The 17,540-nt window shown below is 36.9% G+C and overlaps 1 protein-coding gene across 1 annotated transcript; it reads right to left on the reverse strand.

Moving 5' to 3' along the window:
- Nucleotides 1-13,021: 13,021 nt before the first annotated feature.
- On the reverse strand, nucleotides 13,022-15,372 carry LOC131439918 (pyruvate dehydrogenase [acetyl-transferring]-phosphatase 1, mitochondrial). Its single transcript, XM_058611023.1, has 4 exons — nucleotides 15,010-15,372; nucleotides 14,511-14,819; nucleotides 14,148-14,439; nucleotides 13,022-14,083 (listed from the first exon to the last, which is right to left on the reverse strand). Exons 1-4 carry the CDS (start codon nucleotides 15,139-15,141, stop codon nucleotides 13,407-13,409), a joined length of 1,410 nt encoding a protein of 469 aa, XP_058467006.1. The 5' UTR covers nucleotides 15,142-15,372; the 3' UTR covers nucleotides 13,022-13,406.
- Nucleotides 15,373-17,540: the final 2,168 nt, after the last annotated feature.

The raw sequence follows: 17,540 nt of genomic DNA on the forward strand, positions 1-17,540 counted from the left end.
CGGGGCAGAATCGAAACTCTGGTAGAAATTAAAATCATTGCATAACTAACCAAGAAACGGTTAATGCTAAAGTGGTTAACACGATTCAGAAAATGCGCAGTTCATAATTTAACTACACTGTCGAGCACCACAGTGAGGCAAAGGAGCTAACCCCGAACCGCTGTTTGATTGTAAATGAGAACGTTTTCGCTGACCCCATAATAGAAGAGGACGACAACAAAATGCAACAGGACGGGCTACATCAAGGTGGTTCTTGAAATCAGAAATTTTACGAAAAAGTTTCAGACGTTAAGTTTCGGGCATGAAATTCCTGTCGTAAAAATTTTCGACGTAAAAATTCTGACTTAAAAATGTCTCGTAAACATTTCATACGTGAAAATTTCACGACGCAAGCATTTCAGACGTAAAATTCCTGTCGGTAAAAAATTACGTTAGAAGTTTTTTGGACGGAAATTTTCACGTCAGAAATTTTTTCGACTGAAATTTTACGTCAGGGATTTTATCGAAAGAAATTTTACGTCACAACTATTGCCGATAGAAATTCGACACCTGAAATGTTTGCGTCAGAGATTTTACGTCAGAAATTTTCAACTTAGAAATGCTACGTCAGTAATATTTACGACAGAAATGTTTACATCAGAAATTTGAATGTCTCGTTATTGTACGTTAGTAATTATAAGTCAGATATGTTTGTCAGAAATTTTTGCGTTAGAAATTTCACATCAAAAATTTTTACGTACGTAAATTGTACGCAATTGTAATACGTTGTAGTCAAATTTCTATCATAAAACTCTTCACGCCGAACTCTTGGCCGAAATATAATATTTCTAACGTTAATTTGTAAAACCCAATTAGAAACCTTAATTAGTTTGTGTTGTTCATCCGAAATGACTGAATGACATTTGGTCTACTTAAAACGGTAACCAGGTTTGAGCAAAAAACCTTCCACAGTTGTATGCTGCATACGAGTTCCAAATTTTGGTTCAAGTTTTGCCAGAATGAATTCATAACTCAAAGTAAATATAAATAACGTCAAAGTTACATAACTTTGGCAATTCGCCCACAACAACCAACCGGTGTGATGAGAAAAGTTCCGCCGAAGCACCTGTTCGCGCAGTGAGCCAACTTCGCTTGAGAAACATTTTCTATTTCTCACGTGTGTGTGTGAGGAAGAACCCAATAACCAAATATTCTACCTCACTTAACACCAACGGCACGGCGTTGGTGGGTTGTACTTAGCCGTAGTTAGCTTCCGGCAGCAAGTGTTTGTGGAGAGCAAACATAAATTTGAATTTTCCAATTACTTCCGCCTGGTGCTGGTCGGCAAAGGAAGTTCCCTTCTGTGTCGTCATCCGCCCAGCACACGGAGGCAACCGTGTGCGAGAGGCGGGATTATCACATGAATGTGGAAACCGGAACCGAGTCTGCATCGTAATTTTCCTGGGAAAGCATGCAACAATGGCAGCATGTTGTTGGCTCTGCCTCATTTTTTTTCGGTGTGAAAATCTGTCCCTAAGGCGGGCATTTTGCGAGGTAGGCATCGCTTGTTTTGGAGTATCGTTGGATTATTTCCGTTTTTGGTAATGGTCAACGTGTTTTACAAGTATTCTGTGTTAAAAATGATTAGGTTACGTGACGGACAAATCACACAAATGGAGTGCAGAAGGGAGACGGCGTATGAACCACGAATTGCAACAGCTGCTTGGAGAATCATCACGTAAGCGCTCTGTTCTTTTTTTTAATTCAATAATGTAATATAATTTTAGGCACACTGTTAGCGCTCTTTTTCTGAAGTGTGCTCTTAGACCAATCATAACCCTGAAAGACGAGAAATGAAGTGAAAAAAGAAAAAGAATTATGCCAGATGAAACTGTTTTTATAAGCTGAAATAGATAAATAATTATATCGAGATATTAACAATGACTCTCCACAATATAGCAAAGTAGGATGCATTTCAATAGATCCAATATAGTAAATCTAGATTACTTGAGGCCGAAATATATACCCAAATTTTTGAAACACTCCACTTTTCCAATAGTATAATACCCCAATTGAGGATGATGGTGCATTGGTATTATTTTTCTCATAGAATGAAATGGAAAATCCTATACTACCTTGATCAAAAAGTTCTCGGAATTTATTCAGAAAATAAAAAATACAAAGTTATTCATCAAAATCGATATTATACCCTTCCAATTACTCCCCATCGACTGCAACACACTTATGCCAGCGCTTGATCCAATTCTCGAAACATTTTTTATATTCAGTTTTCGGTATGGCCATCAGAGTCATCTGTGATTTTTCCATAATCTCTTCTCGGGTGCTGACACGCGTTTCTCGGAGCGGTTTCTTGAGTCAACCAAATAGGAAACCTGTCGCAGGGAGCCAAATCTGGTGAATTCGGTTGTAGCTGAATGGTATTCGTTTCGTTATCGTGGTGCAAGATCCATGAGTTGTTTGCCCACAAATCTGGTCTTTTCCTGCGAAAAAACTCCTTGTTGGCGGTCTGGCCTGGTGGAAGGAACTCATGGTATCCAACACCCCTGCAATCAATAAAAACTGTGAGCATTGTCTACCGCTTCTCTTATCATCTTTCACTCACTCACCGGAATCACTAGAATCACCCGATGTAAAATGAACTTGTAGTCATGTAGGCTATTTTTAATTGTGTTGGTAATTTTCATCCGAAATTAGGTGGCGGCAGGCCAGAAGCAAGTAAGTATCGTAATTAGGTACAATTTTGTATTTATATATGTATTAAATCTGTATCCTGCATGAAATCCGCATGGACGTATACAAATCAGTACATTACAGATAATTCTGTATGCATGGCAACTCTGTTGGTTAATGAAAAAATAAACACAGTTTAGATGACAGACTGATTGTTGTTGATATGGTAACGTGGTGCCATCATGACCAGAGATGCCAGATATTTTCATAGGAAATCTGTATTGCTTTGTATAAAAAATCTGTATTAATCTGTATTCACTAATAAAATGAAATTCTTACCACAAAATAATGCCAAAAGATGTTATTTCAATAAAACGTGGATGTAGGATGGTAGATTCAATCAGGCATTGCCGCTCTCATAAGAATATTCAACAACGAAATTTCAGTTTTCTTATCCACAACAATTGAATTGTAAGTTCATATATCTCGGCTGATTTTTAAGAAGGCCGTAAGAGCAAGTGACAGTTTGTCTTTGTTCACTCTCTCTTTCGATTATTGTGGTGTGATTAAAAAAATTTCTTGGGTTTCACAGTCCTGTTTGAAAGTCGAAAGTTTCGGGCATCATTCTATGCAAAGAGTTAAGTGATAAACGTGTAAACCGCTTGGTAATTAATAGAAGAGAAAGTGAACAAAGAGAACCTGTCACTTGCTCTTACGGCCTTCTGAAAAATCAACCGAGATATTTATTATGTCCGAAACAATAGGTATCTTGAAAGAACTTTTCGGGTGTTTCGGTAGTTGTTAAATAAAACATGTTGTTTGCTTGAAGTCCAATCGAAGAAGAGACCGGCTCTTTCTCAGACCATACTTTTATCTTTTATTTTCAGGTAGTCATTGTCGTAAACACACTAATTGAATGTTACATAATATCTAGATAAATAGTTCATAGTAAAGCGCAGTTACACTGAAAGAATTTAATATTCTGAACGCTGATACAACAATATTTATCTAGTTTGAAATTGTTGACTTCATAATTTGACATAAAATTTCAACGCCCAATATGCAACGTCAAGTCGGGTCATGCTACTCTCAGTTTGACGGTAAAGTTTCATGATGCCATTAGTTCCTTGAATATCAATTCAAATTGGTTTCAAATTATAATATGAATGGTTTTCACAACAGATTTCCATAATAATTTGTGATTTGTCGATTGGCATTAGTTGATAGACTTTTATCTCGCCACTGGAATCAAATACTAATTTTTTCTTTCTTACTTTTTGTGAGATCTGTATAAATCTGTATTAAATTGAGGAAATCTGTATAAAATCTGCATTCTGTATTAAATCTGTATGAGTATGTAAAAATCTGTATAATACAGATAAATCTGTATTAATGGCATTTTTGATCATGACATATGTGAGCACTGTCCCAAATGAAGGAATATTCGAAATAACCGTTAAAATGAATTAAAGAATCCAAATTGAGTGCTCTGTCTGTTAGTCTGTTATTCATCATGAGTTCATTACTGATGTCATCTTGTAAAACCTAATCATTACTTCAATCTTATACCTTCTCGATCTTGAACTCTAGTGTATTCAACAATTTAATAAGAAAATCAATTTTTTGTCGGGAAGAATTACACAAGATCTGTACTTTGTTCACACTATTTAATAACAATTCACAAAAATAATATTCACTTAATTTTTATCGTGACAACACCTATGTTTTTATGCACTAATTGCATCTAAGTTAAATTATCTAGACATTGTCAGGATACATTTTTGATCCATGGTTTTGAAGGCGAGATATTCAATGAACAAGTTGAAAGACGGTGCTTTCGATTTAGAAACTGAGTCAAAGTTACTCATTCTTCTAAATCAATAATACTTACTTTTTGACGTTTGAACTAAATAAGCAAAAGTGAGTACAAATTACTCACTTGAGAGTAACATTGGATGAGCGTGTATGCCATTCTTCCTTCAGAAAAAAAGACTTTCCCGATCGCTAAAGTTCGTATGAATAAAATGTAGTAAAGTCTGTTGTTTGTAGTATCTTCTCAAAAACATAGTCCACAAAGTAAAACACGTTTGGTATGAATAAAAAAACAAGTTCGAACAAGTAGTTAATGCTACCTTCGAATTTGAGCATTTATTGTATGCCATATCGACTCGGAGCCGGAAAAGCTGGAATAAGTAACACATGGATCAAGAAGTCCCGAGACTAAAGCAGAGATGGCGCTCGTAGTAAACCAGTAACCACGTCTTTCTAGAGTGCTAACCTTTGCTTAAAACGGGTCAAAATTTTAAGTCGATCCGACCAGAAACAGCTGAGTTATCGAGGTTGGAGTAAAGTCGTTTGGTAGTTTGTTTAAAAAATGAAAAAAACCGAGTTTCGTGTTTTGATAAAACATTGTTTTTAATGGGTAAAAACACCGTGCAAACGAAACAATGGATTGAAGAATGTTATCCGGACTCTTGTCCATCAAAAGCAACGATTTGTCGGTGGTTCGCCGAGTTTAAACGTGGTCGTACCGACACAAATGACGCGGAACGCTCGGGTAGACCTGTGGAAGCCGATACACCGGAAAATGTGAGTAAAGTGACAATCACCCTCATTCTTGTTTACGTCCGTATCCGCAATACGACGAACGGGTACTTTCGAACGAATACGAATAAGCCATTCTTGTTTTCACTCGAATGAATTCGAATGCGACTCGTTTGCCACAAAATATTCAAATATCAGTAAACTTCTTAAAATAAATGCTAAGCCTTGATGTAATGTGATTAACCATATGCGAAACGCTAGAATGTATGCCGTTTTAGTTTCAAACGAAACGTGTATTCGAACATCATTCGTACGAACGAAATGTTCCATTCCCGTTTACGGACGAATAGACGAAATGCCGTGGTTTCGATTCGTCAGTTTAATGTTGCGAATCAACCGTTCGAACACATTGAAAAAAGTTTAACCGATCTCTAACAATTTTTTTTTCGAATCTAAAGGTGATTTGTAATCAAATCATAAATTTGTGTTTTGCATAAATCATTTAGAAAGCATAGCAGTATAGTATGCTGTTTTTTCTGGAAAGCCTTTGAATATATGCGAGGTTCAAAGTTTTTACGCATCAATTTTGCATCTATTAAATACTTTATGGAAAATACGCCATGGGTAAACATGCTTTATTTTATATTAAATGCATGATTTTACCAATGAAATAAATATGTAGGCTATCGAAAACATGACAAAATTGCAAGAAAAATGCAACATATTTTTCGCAGATACTACTGATCGGACTGCTATTTCAAATGCTTTTTTTTACTTCGCACGAAGTTTAATTTGAAAATTTCATTTACCGACTTGAATAAAATTGGTCCTGAGTACGATATTTATTTATTATGTAGCATTCGTCACTTCCTTGATGCTTGGAATCTTCCTTAGAAAACTACCTGCGCTACCGATCCTTCTTTTGCACAGGAATCGCGTACGTACACGTTCGTGTGAAAACAAGAATGGCTTGTTCGCATTCGTTCGAAAGCATGTGTTCGTCGTATGGTCGATACGGACGTAAGCAAACATGATGATACAAAATCAGTGAAAAAACAAGTCAAATAACAAATGATATCAAAGATTTTTATTTACAACTCAAATCTGTACCAGAAATGATAGTTTAAAGTTGGATGGCCGTTGTTTTTATGCATGTACGATGTTTAAAAGTGTGATTGATTCGAACGTAAACGGGAATACGAATTTGCTATACTTTCGAACGTATCGCATACGGCCGTAAACAAGAATGAGGGTGAAAATTTATAATGAAAGATCGTAAAGTGAAGCTCCGTGAGATTGCTGAGATGACACAGATATCATATGGAAGTGTATTTACTATTCTTCATGAAAAATTGAGCATGAAAAAGGTTTTTTCCAAGTGGGTGCCGCGATTGCTTTCGATGGAACAAAAACAGCAACGAGTCGATGATTCAGAAAGCAGTTTATCGCTATTTACTCGCAACAAAAAAGATTTCTTGCGTCGTTACGTGACCATGGACGAAACATGGATACATCACTACACTCCAGAGTCAAAGCGGCAGTCATCTGAGTGGCGCACAGCTGGCGAAAGCCGCCCAAAGCGTCTGAAAACGCAAACTTATCACGAAGGCTAAGTATTTTATTAATTAAAAACAAATTCAAATCGCGAAAAGGAATATCACAGATAAAAACATTTGTTTCTAGTGCTCGGCCTACCTGGAAATAAACAAATATTCAAAAGTACATTTTGATTCCACTTAGCTTTTCACGTAATACTTAAATCTCTTCACACTTAAAATTTCTTGCTGAATCTCGGCAAAAAAATGCCGAGATTTGCACAGCCGAGTGCTCGGTAATCGTCTCGGCAAAATGTATAATTACTGAGAATCTCGGCAATCCAAAATTTGTCAACTGTCAATTATTGCCGAACTTGTCAGCAGAAATTTTGCTGTCAGCTCGGCAAAAGTTATCAGGATGGGATCATGAATTGCCGAGTCATCAGTAATCGAAAAATGAAGATTTTTTATTTTTGTATGAAATTAAAAAAGCGCAAACACCAAAAGAAAACATCACGGCTAAAGACAATTGTTTCTAGTGTTCCTCACGCATTTACCTGCACTGAGCTAAATTCTCATTTTCACATTATATGATATTCTAATGTTTTTTCACTATTAGCATTTCCATTGATAGCTACAAAGTGTATTCAACATCATGTCAAATATATAAAATAATCTTATGAAACATAAAACTCTTCGTAACGTTATTTTTACAAGATTTTCATATAACGAATGAAATTTCCAGTCTGAGTCAAATTTATTGGCGCGCCCTATAACCATTACTAGATATCCACACAACATACATTGAAACAATTTATGAAGCGCATATTATATTTATTTCGAATTAATAGATAGGTTTATCTATACCATATGACTAGTTTCATAAAACTTATATATAACTTTTGATGGAGATCATCCTAGTTCTATATAGCAGTTATATATAGATCAAATGATTGCTATTTGATTGAATAAGTGATACATATAAGATTCAAATTAAATAAAATACTGGGATAATGGTGCTTAAGGGAATCAAAAACAATAAATATAATTGTCTTATTAAAAACTTGTTATATTTTTCGTATGTAAAGAGTTTCATATTAAAAATTTGTTTTAATATTTCATCTACACTTACTTCTTTGGAACTGGCTGATTTCACCGGATGTTTACTGTAACCAGACGAATCAGATGCACAACGATTTTATTGAGGATTTGAGCTATACTAGTCATTATGATATTTGCGAATGAGAAGTAGGATCCCGAAACTATAAATAAAAAATTTAAATCCTCTTATTAGACAGAAAGAATGATGAGACGTACCGGGTATTTATTTCATAATCCGTTAGGGCACATCCTGGAACGAAATTGAATGAGCTTATCAGCGATTTAAAATAACGAAACTTCCTAAAAAAACTTCTGGAGCAGTTGATGAATATCGATGACACAACTCCTTCTTCAGCTTCAACTTGTATATGGTATTTTTATCAATATCATAAAGATTATGAAGATATAAAATTTATTGAACATCATTTAGATTTTATGTAGAGTTCCATTAAAGGTCATAAGTTGTCATATGTTTTTTGTGAAATACCATCTGCGTACGATTCATAAGACATATCCAATGAATATAAATTATGTAATGAGTTAGGTTTCATCGGATTTTCTTATACATTATATGGGATGTTCTCATAACTTTCATTATGGTAACGTCTATTTAGATTTAACGTACATTTTAAATAAAGATTATAACACAGACTAACAGACATGACAGTATGAGTAAATTCTTTTAAACATAATTTTTCGTGATGCACTAGTTCCACCTATATTGTACTGCGCGAACTATTTACTATCTGTACACCCCTTGTGTTATGTACAAGTTTTTTTACTAGTTGGTTTCCCCTCGTTTGTCAACACCGATCAGCTGCTTGCAGGGATGCCTGATTTCATCAACATATTTGAGAATGAATCGACACAATAAATTATTGGATTATTATCTACATTTAACTTTTTCGCGAAGATAACCATTTATTTGACTCAACGTTGTTCATCAAGACAATTTTTAATTGTGTTGGTAGTTTTCACCCGAAATTAAGTGGCGGCACACCAGAAGCAAGTAAATATTGTAACAAAACGGGTTCGATTTTGTATTCCGTTGGAGGATGAGAAGTAGGCACAATTATGTATATAGTTTTGGCAATATGTATTAAATCTGTATCCTGCATGAAATTCGCATGGACGTAAACAAATCAATACATTACAGGTAATTCTGTATGAATGGCAACTCTGTTGGTAAATGAAAAAATAAACACAGTCTAGATGACAGACAGGATGTTTTTGATAGGGTAACGTGGCGCCATCATGACGCATGTGAGTACTGTCCCAAATAAAGGAATATTCGAAATGACCGTTAAAATTATTGAAGAATCTAATTTGAGTGTCCTGTCTGTTAGTCTGTGATTATAAGATTCCATATAACTTCTATAAATTATATTCTGCATATGATTCATATGACAAATCTGATGATTATAAATAAGATTTTCATTTCAGTGTGTAAATAAGCGGATATAAATATATATGCAAATCAGATAGTTTTCGATTTTATTTATCTTTTAACAAAATATACAAATCTTTTTCCTTCATCCAATTTAGATGTTTTCCAGTTCCAGTTCCAGCAATGGCGACGTGATGTTTGGAAAATCGAAAGGAAACATTAGATGACAAGTGTCTCACCGAGTTTCAGTAAAAGCTAAGTCGCTGTTCGAAATCTCGGCAAACGGTTTTGCTAATCTCGGTATATTTGTTGTTTACTGACACGTTCAGTATAATATTTTGCCAAACTTCAGCAAAAGAACTCGCTTTACCGAGATATCAGCATAGAACTTTAACGGTTTTCGGAAAAGAGCATATTAATTACTGAATAATCAGTAAAATTAAGTGTTGCCGATATAATTCGGCCTTTCATTATGCCGAGCTCGAGAAACGGATTTCTTGGAAACGGTGCAGAATGTAGAAAAAACCACCTCACAATGTCTTCGAAATTTAGTTGAGAATATTCTGTGAAATTTTCAGAATGATTCATTGAGTTTAGCGGTCGTGTTGTATTTTTTTCTGACTGAAGAACTGCAGAAAAATGGAACGCTCGGAAATGCATACCTCTACTTGTTCATCGAATATCTCGGCTTTGAAGGCTTGTATCATAAATCTACCGTGACAAAGTCTAAATAATTTAATTTAAATGCGATTAGTACATAAAAACATTTATGTTATCGCGATAAAAATAAAGTCTTGTATTTTTCTGTGAAACAAAGTCAGTTTCAATGCTTCCGCCATTTTTTTTCGCTATGGTTTCCTGATAGCATTCTGAAAAAGGAGAGAGAAATAAAATTGGCTCGACAAGGCTGCCAAACACACAGACATTCAATCTTTGTGAAAGTTGAATATTTTTTCATTGTTCATTGGAATCCATGTAATGTCCAACACAAATGTATGCTGGCAACCCGGTACAGTTTGCTCATATACGAGAGACTACAAGAGAAATACGATGCGCAAAGGGAATTGAGCGAGCCACGAGGTCGATTTAAAACTCAACACGTGACCCTCTGTCCTCAGACCTTAAGGTGAAATGTAGCGTCATAAAATGCGCGCAAAATTTCATCCGCTTCAGTTGAACGAACCGTCGCACAAAGCATAACAAGAAAAACGGACACATAGAAACCAGAACTTTTTTCAGTGATTGAGCGCAGTGGACTTACCTCTCGTTATGTTGGCTTGTAAAAAAGACTGGACGTAATGGATAGTAGCAGGCATGGATTCTTCTTCAAAAAACGATTGAAGACAAGAGAACATTCAAGTATTTTCGATAACCTTGCCAGTAGTACACCAGGCCACATTGTTTGTATCACAGGTTATATAAAAGTTATATTTTCAAATATTGTACATGAACGATAATACTTGGCTTGTATTAATTTCATTCAGTAGCCTGTCAATGTTGAAGTTTTAGTTTTGCTATAAAAATTGCTACCATTTAAAATTATACCTATTATATAATATTACACAGTTAAGCATTATTGCTTCAGCAACATCAATGCATTGAGCTCAACAGAGTTGGAGTTGGTTTTTAGCGTTATAAATGACAGTTACTTGGAAAATAAACGATTTCTTACAATACCCATTTTATTGTATTCAACTCGTTTTCATTTTAACACAAACCCAATGGTGCATAAATTCGCGTCATTATTTGATATGTCATTTTTGCTCACGATATAATGCCACCGAGTCCACCGTGCATTTCTAACATCAACTCAATACGAAACAGCAGCGCGCAAGCAAAAAAAAATGCGAAAAAGTTCATGTAAACTTTTTCAAATTTCGGTTGTTTTGGCTAAAATTTTATAATTTCGAGTTGCATTTTCAGATTCTTGGTGAAATTCTGCTACAAACACTACTTTTCAGTTATAAAATCATCCCCGTGGAACGGAACAGCTACCGTTTTTACATTTCAAAAACCAATTACGGCTCGGCAAAGCAAAATTTCAAAATTCTAAGAATATATAGTTGTGATAAATTTAATTTCGAAAATTTAAGTGTTTTTGGTTTTTCGAAAATCGGTTGAATTTTTAGAATAATTGATCAAAAACGCGATTCACGCATTCCGCTACATTTCACCTTAAGTCCCTATCGAAGCCACTTTATTACAAAAAGAACTCAGTTGAAAAATGTTCTAGGGATTCTTCGGATAGTAAAAACAAATGATCAAACTTATCGTTATAAACAGAGATGCCCGGTGAAAATTTCAAATATCAGCAGGGAAGGTTGCAAAAATCTTCGAATCCGAAAAAATGTCTGCGGGCTTCATTTCTCTATCAAGTATGACGCACAAAACTGGCTTGGCAAGTAAAAAAACAACACGGCTTATTGAAAAGTCTGTAAATTTTAACGAAAGTCTGCGAAAAATTCCATTTTCAAAACACTGCAAAACAGTTTGCCATAATAAAGCGCTATTCACACTAGGCCGTGACGTATCCGGAACGGGACTGGACTGGATCCCGCCCGGGTTACGCTTCAAATTTGTTGAATACAGCTCCATGTTAATATTCTCACTAGACCGTGTCGTACCCGTGTCTGTATCGACACACGTCCGAGGCACGGTCAAAGCATGCGTGGACTCAAAGACACTATTGGCAGGTACTTGAATTGTCACATGCTTTCCATCCAAGGCTCCAAGACACACAGGGAAATTCCACGAAAATCATTAGCAATCTTCTTTCACATATCTTCTGTTGGTTTCGGCATTGCATCGTCGTTAATTTTTCGGTAATTACATCACATTTACAAAGAAATCTTGTTAACAAATCAATGAAAATATCCTAAATAAACTGCCAGCGTCTCTCGGGGAGTCACTGCTAATCGGAATGTAGTGTCATGCTTTTTAAGATACGGATGAATTTTACTCAACAGCGAGTTGAAACAGGCTTCTGACATTCGGAAATATTTCTTGATCTCGTCATTCACAAGCTGCTTATATAAGGTGGTGAATTCACACTCAACTGCTCTTTTTCTTAAAAGTTCGTGCACCCAAATCTTCTTCCTTTTTTTGTTTTTAAACTGCTGATTATCTTCATCATTCAGAACAATTGCAATTACGGCCAATTCTTCGCTGGAAAATGTTCAATTTTCGTGAGGAACATCCAATGCAACGATTGTGTATGTTACTAATAGCAACGGCAGCGACACGGAAAGTGCACGGTATGAGAATATTTTACAAATAAGTCCCGGCACATTGCGGTCCCGTTCCGGATACGTCACGGCCTAGTGTGAATAACGCTTAACGCTTAAATGTCTTCAGCACTTTATCAGACATTTGCAGATTTGCAGACAAACCTGCAGACCTGGTATATCTGGTTAACAAAAAAAAAGCAGCTCGATACCTTCTAGGTCTGTTTACGCCACGACACGAAACGGTGCCGGACAAGTGAAAGAATATTACCGTCCGTGCACGAAGCTGTGTCGAAACTGAACCGACCAGGAAAGGTGTAATTAGACCCTTATTCTATATTCTATCTGAATATTTCGATAGCAACTTGTGACCGTCCTGCCAGTAAGCATGAAAAATGTACATAACTCACAAAGGTTCCGTATTCCAGTGATCATCGAATTCATAGGCGCTCACGATCAACTGCTAGATCCGATTCTGGTTATGCCAGATTTGATGAAGATCAGAAGAGATTTCTCCCCATAAAGTGAGTGCTCTGTGTCTCAAAGAAAAACGAAAATAATTCATAGTTTCCAAGTCACATTGTTTTTTATTATCATCCTGTTCAAACAATCGGAAAAATAGAGGTAACAGATTGAGCAAAAAAACATTATCTAGACATAGAAAAGATTCAAAAAAAGGCAAACGCTGCTTTATGTACACTCACTATATGATAACTACGATAATATTCGGCAACAAACGAAGCTTGTATTTCGTTCAAAGTTGTACGCAAAAAGCGAAAAGAATAAAAAGCGCGCCCGACACGCCCCGTTTGGACGTGCCGCCGAAGACCCTAGAATTAGACCCCCCCTCTATATATGTCTCTCGTTTGAAGTACGCTGCCTCTTTCCAATAAATGCTTGCTAACCCCTACGTCTTCTAACCCCCGCCGACGACGACGTCGAATGCTAAGTGGGACAGTTCCGCAAATATTCCGAATCGAAGTACACGACCGTGATTGAAATGTCATCGCGGAACAGCCGAACGATGTCCTGGGGAAGCGAAAGCATGTGCGATAGCTTCGAGTGTTCCACACCGTACTCGGTACCGCCCAGGGCATTCCGGATCAGATGGGTCGCGGCATTCCGGTCCATCGGTTTCTTCTGGAGGCCGGCTTTGCGAGTGCTGAGCATTTGACTGATTTCCCTGAATGTAACATCGTGCTTCGGCAGTTTCAGTGGCTGCAGGAAGGCTTTACCGTACATGTGTTCACCCACCAGGTGGACGGTTTGCATCGGGCTCATCGTATCCCAAAGGCCATCGCTTGCCAGAATCAGAAACTTATCGCGAGGTGTCAAAATGTGGTGGGTGATTTCCGGACAAGCAGTCAGATAGGGCGGTGTGAGGTAGAATGGGGCGATAACTTGCTCGCCAAACTGCGGCACGACCAACTGTTCGAGCTGTTGGCGGGTCCACTTATATCTAAAATCTCCCATGGCACGAAGGGGGGCCAATTGACCCAGTAGGCGTTCTCCACGAATGACGGTGTCCCGTTCTGTAGCTGGATGTTCGTTCAACAGTCGACGAACTTCAGCGACATTGTCGGTGTTATGTTCGTTTGACAACTTCTTTGCTACCCATTGACCTGACAAAGAAACGAGAAGTTAACCAGCTAACAAGTTCGATTGAATTGTGTCTAGAAACCCAACCTGTATCGGTAACGGTGCCCAGGACGGCCGAACAATCTCCAACGGAAGCTATGTGCAAATGGGGACCGTCGATGTGAGCCACGACTGCGACCGCCCCGCTCATCGCCACGGACATTGTTCTCAGGCTGGGATTTTCAATGGCTTCCTTCGAAAGATCCTGGTCCAATCGGAGGAAAGCATTTTCCAACACCTGATGCATCTGGAAGCCGGCCAGAGTGGTGTTGGTAAGCTCGTTAGCGAACACTTGGAAGCTGTTTTCGTAAATATCTCTAATCTCACTAACAAATTCCAACTGAAAATAAAACGAAACATTTCTTCATAAATAATAACGATGCCGGTAGCTATGCCAGTCGCGAAGGAAACCTTATCGTTGTGACAGTTTATATAGGATTGACTCTGAGCCCCGTTAGCAATGTGCTGTTTCAGATCGTCGGGAGGAACAAGTGATGCCGCGATGTAACGCATCAGCCGTTTGCTGATGACCTGCGAGCAAGCCGGTCCGGCATGGCCATCGAATATGCCCAGTAGCAAACCCGAGGTATGTACGCAACTGCCTTCACTGCGGGAATCCTCGATCGGGGAATTCGATGCTAGCTGGTTTGTGTCGTAGCTCTTCACCGAACTGCCCACGAGCTCCTGGGCGTGCTCATTTGCTCTCAGTACACAATTGACCTAGAAGAACGACGTTGTGCAGAAATTAAACATCCGGTTTTGTAGACACAAATAATTCAGCAAATTAACACAACCCGCCCACCGTGATCAGTGACACAAAGCAAACATCACACTCGTCTTCGACCTCGACGAGCAGCAAAAGATAGGTTAAATCAGTCAATTTAATTCCTATTAATTCACTTATGCTTACGTCGTACGGTGACAGTTTTGGCGGTCCAGAAGCACGTCGGTGGACCGAGGACTGGTGAAGGTTACGGTGTCCGGTGGCAGCAGACTGTATGTAACTTCGTAGCACAAGAAGTCGCTGTGGAAAATTTGGCATATTGTATTTTTGCACTTGTTCTGCTGTAAGATAATAGCAAAATATGAGGGAAAATTTCAGCTGTCGTTCTCCGCTTAATGCACGAAAGTAATTGCACTCGTTAGTCGCATAATTTAAACAACTGCGAGCAGTTGATCAGACTAGATTTTGATTAGAATTTATGCGATTTCAAACAAATTTTGCACAGATCACGTCACATAAAATAAAACACTATTATGCGAGTCGACTACATAACAGATATATAAGCTGCACATAAGGCGAATTTTGACACCTTGAGGGGCTACTAGATGGGATGAAGCGCTCGTTCGTCAGTTGGGAACTCACAGGTGCACTGTAAAAAGAGTCAATATCGATTATCAAATCAGCAGGCGCTATTTTTTAAATTCATAATAAATCATAATGACATTGTGCCAGGTTAGTAATAATTTCACGCAGAAAAATCCCTATTGTTTAAAAAAACTAAACGATTATTTGACCATCAAACCAAATAAAGGTTAAGTCAAACCAGAGTCAACTAAAAAAATCCGAATTACACGGTGTTCGGAATTCTCCAAAGAAACTGTCGAAGAAATCTGTCGCGTTTCAAAGCAGAGCTACAAATTTATTTATGTTTATTTTAAATGTATAAACGATAATTTAAATTCAACTCTCAATTAGTTTCTTCTCTCCCTATTCAAATGACTTTAAGTACAATCCGTGTGAATTGTCAACCGAATTTATCAACCAGTTTCAAATCTGCGTATTTGATTGTTTCAACGTATAACTTACCTAAACTCCGTACTAGAAAGCCAATAACTTCCGTACTACGCGTAGATTTAGGTTTTATACCTGTTGCTTTGTTTTATTCATAAAAGGTAGTTATTTGTCTGGCTATAATAATAAATTGTATACCGTTTACTTATTAATTCTATTGATTGAAGGAAGGGTATAGCAGGATGGGTTAGTCGATGCCTTTCATGAAGCCTACCTGGGTTCGATTCCCAACCCCGCACAAAGAGTCAGAATGTTTTTCTGGCCCAAAGAGGTGAATGACCCTAAGGTTAAAACCTTAAAAAATTCTATTAATTGAATAGTATCTGGCAAATATGAACTGACTGAACAATTTAGCTTCAGATAATATAGTGAAATACTGCAAACAATCTTCAATGGCTTCCAATATCTGCGAATCCTATCTTCTATTTCGCAAGTAATCCTTTTTTAATTTGCTTATTCATCTATCTTACATGTCTCTTTCTTCAATTTTTCATCACCCAACGGCAGTGTGGCCAAAGGTGTTGTTCCAATCACACGAAATCCAGCTTTTTTACAATTTTGCTGCGTGTTTGCTGTGTTGTATGTTTCTTTTTCGTCAACTGTTGCAGTAATCGTCGAAGTATCTAGATTTACAATTCAAACTACATTTTAATTGGTATTCACACAAAAAATGCATGAACATTATTCTACACGCAAATATCTGAATAAGTTTGATACAACAAAACTGTTAATAGATTTTTTAATTTGATTTATGACGATTTCTAGCTATAATATGATTGTTTCGAACTAATTTCTCTCTTCAACATCAACATTGTTCCCTGTTTGATAGGAATCAAAATTTTGGTCTAGTCGAATGAAACCACATATTTGCTGATTTTATTATTGAAATAAACCAACTATTTATTACATGTCAACCAAAGTTGACTTGATGTTATCAGCAACATCTATGTTGATTCAATCCTACTGTACCTTCTAAAATGATATTGTTCAATTCATCTTTGGTCTTACTTGTGTAGTGATACAACTAAGTTTAAATGAACCATATTAATTATATTTCTTATAAACCAGAGCAATTTTTTGCAGTGCGAATGAATTAGAACTTTTTCTTTTTCCACGGATAAAGTTTGTGCGCGTTTCATAACTAAAATCTTACCTGCTTTCTTCGTTTCGTTGAGAGTTTTCAACAATTCAAGCGTATGTATTGATAAATAATAATATTTTTGAACAGCGCATAACATTTTATAACTTACTGTCTGCACGAAAAAATATTTGTTGCACTGATCTTGACCGGACTGATGCAGCGCCAAATCATTGAATACTAATAAAAATGCCAAAGTTTGATTGCGGTCACAGCTGCCAAGTCATTTTTTCAAAAATCTGTCAAAACTTAAAAATTGATCTGGATTTGTCTGGGTTCACTATATACAAAGAAATTTTGACCGGGCTTCATTATGAGTGAGCAAACAAAAAATAAAAAAGGTCTCACCGTAAAAATCTAGTGAGATCTGACAAAATCTAGAAAAAATTTTAAACCAGGATAAAATTGGAAAATCTGGCAAAATATCTGGTTAGTTTGAGCGTCTGGCAAAGCGCGAAAAATCTGGCATTTGCCAGATAAATCAGGAAACCTGGCAACGCTGATTGTG

The sequence above is a fragment of the Malaya genurostris genome, unplaced genomic scaffold (assembly GCF_030247185.1).
Source record: "Malaya genurostris strain Urasoe2022 unplaced genomic scaffold, Malgen_1.1 HiC_scaffold_12, whole genome shotgun sequence".
Classification (NCBI taxonomy): Eukaryota; Metazoa; Arthropoda; class Insecta; order Diptera; family Culicidae; genus Malaya; species Malaya genurostris.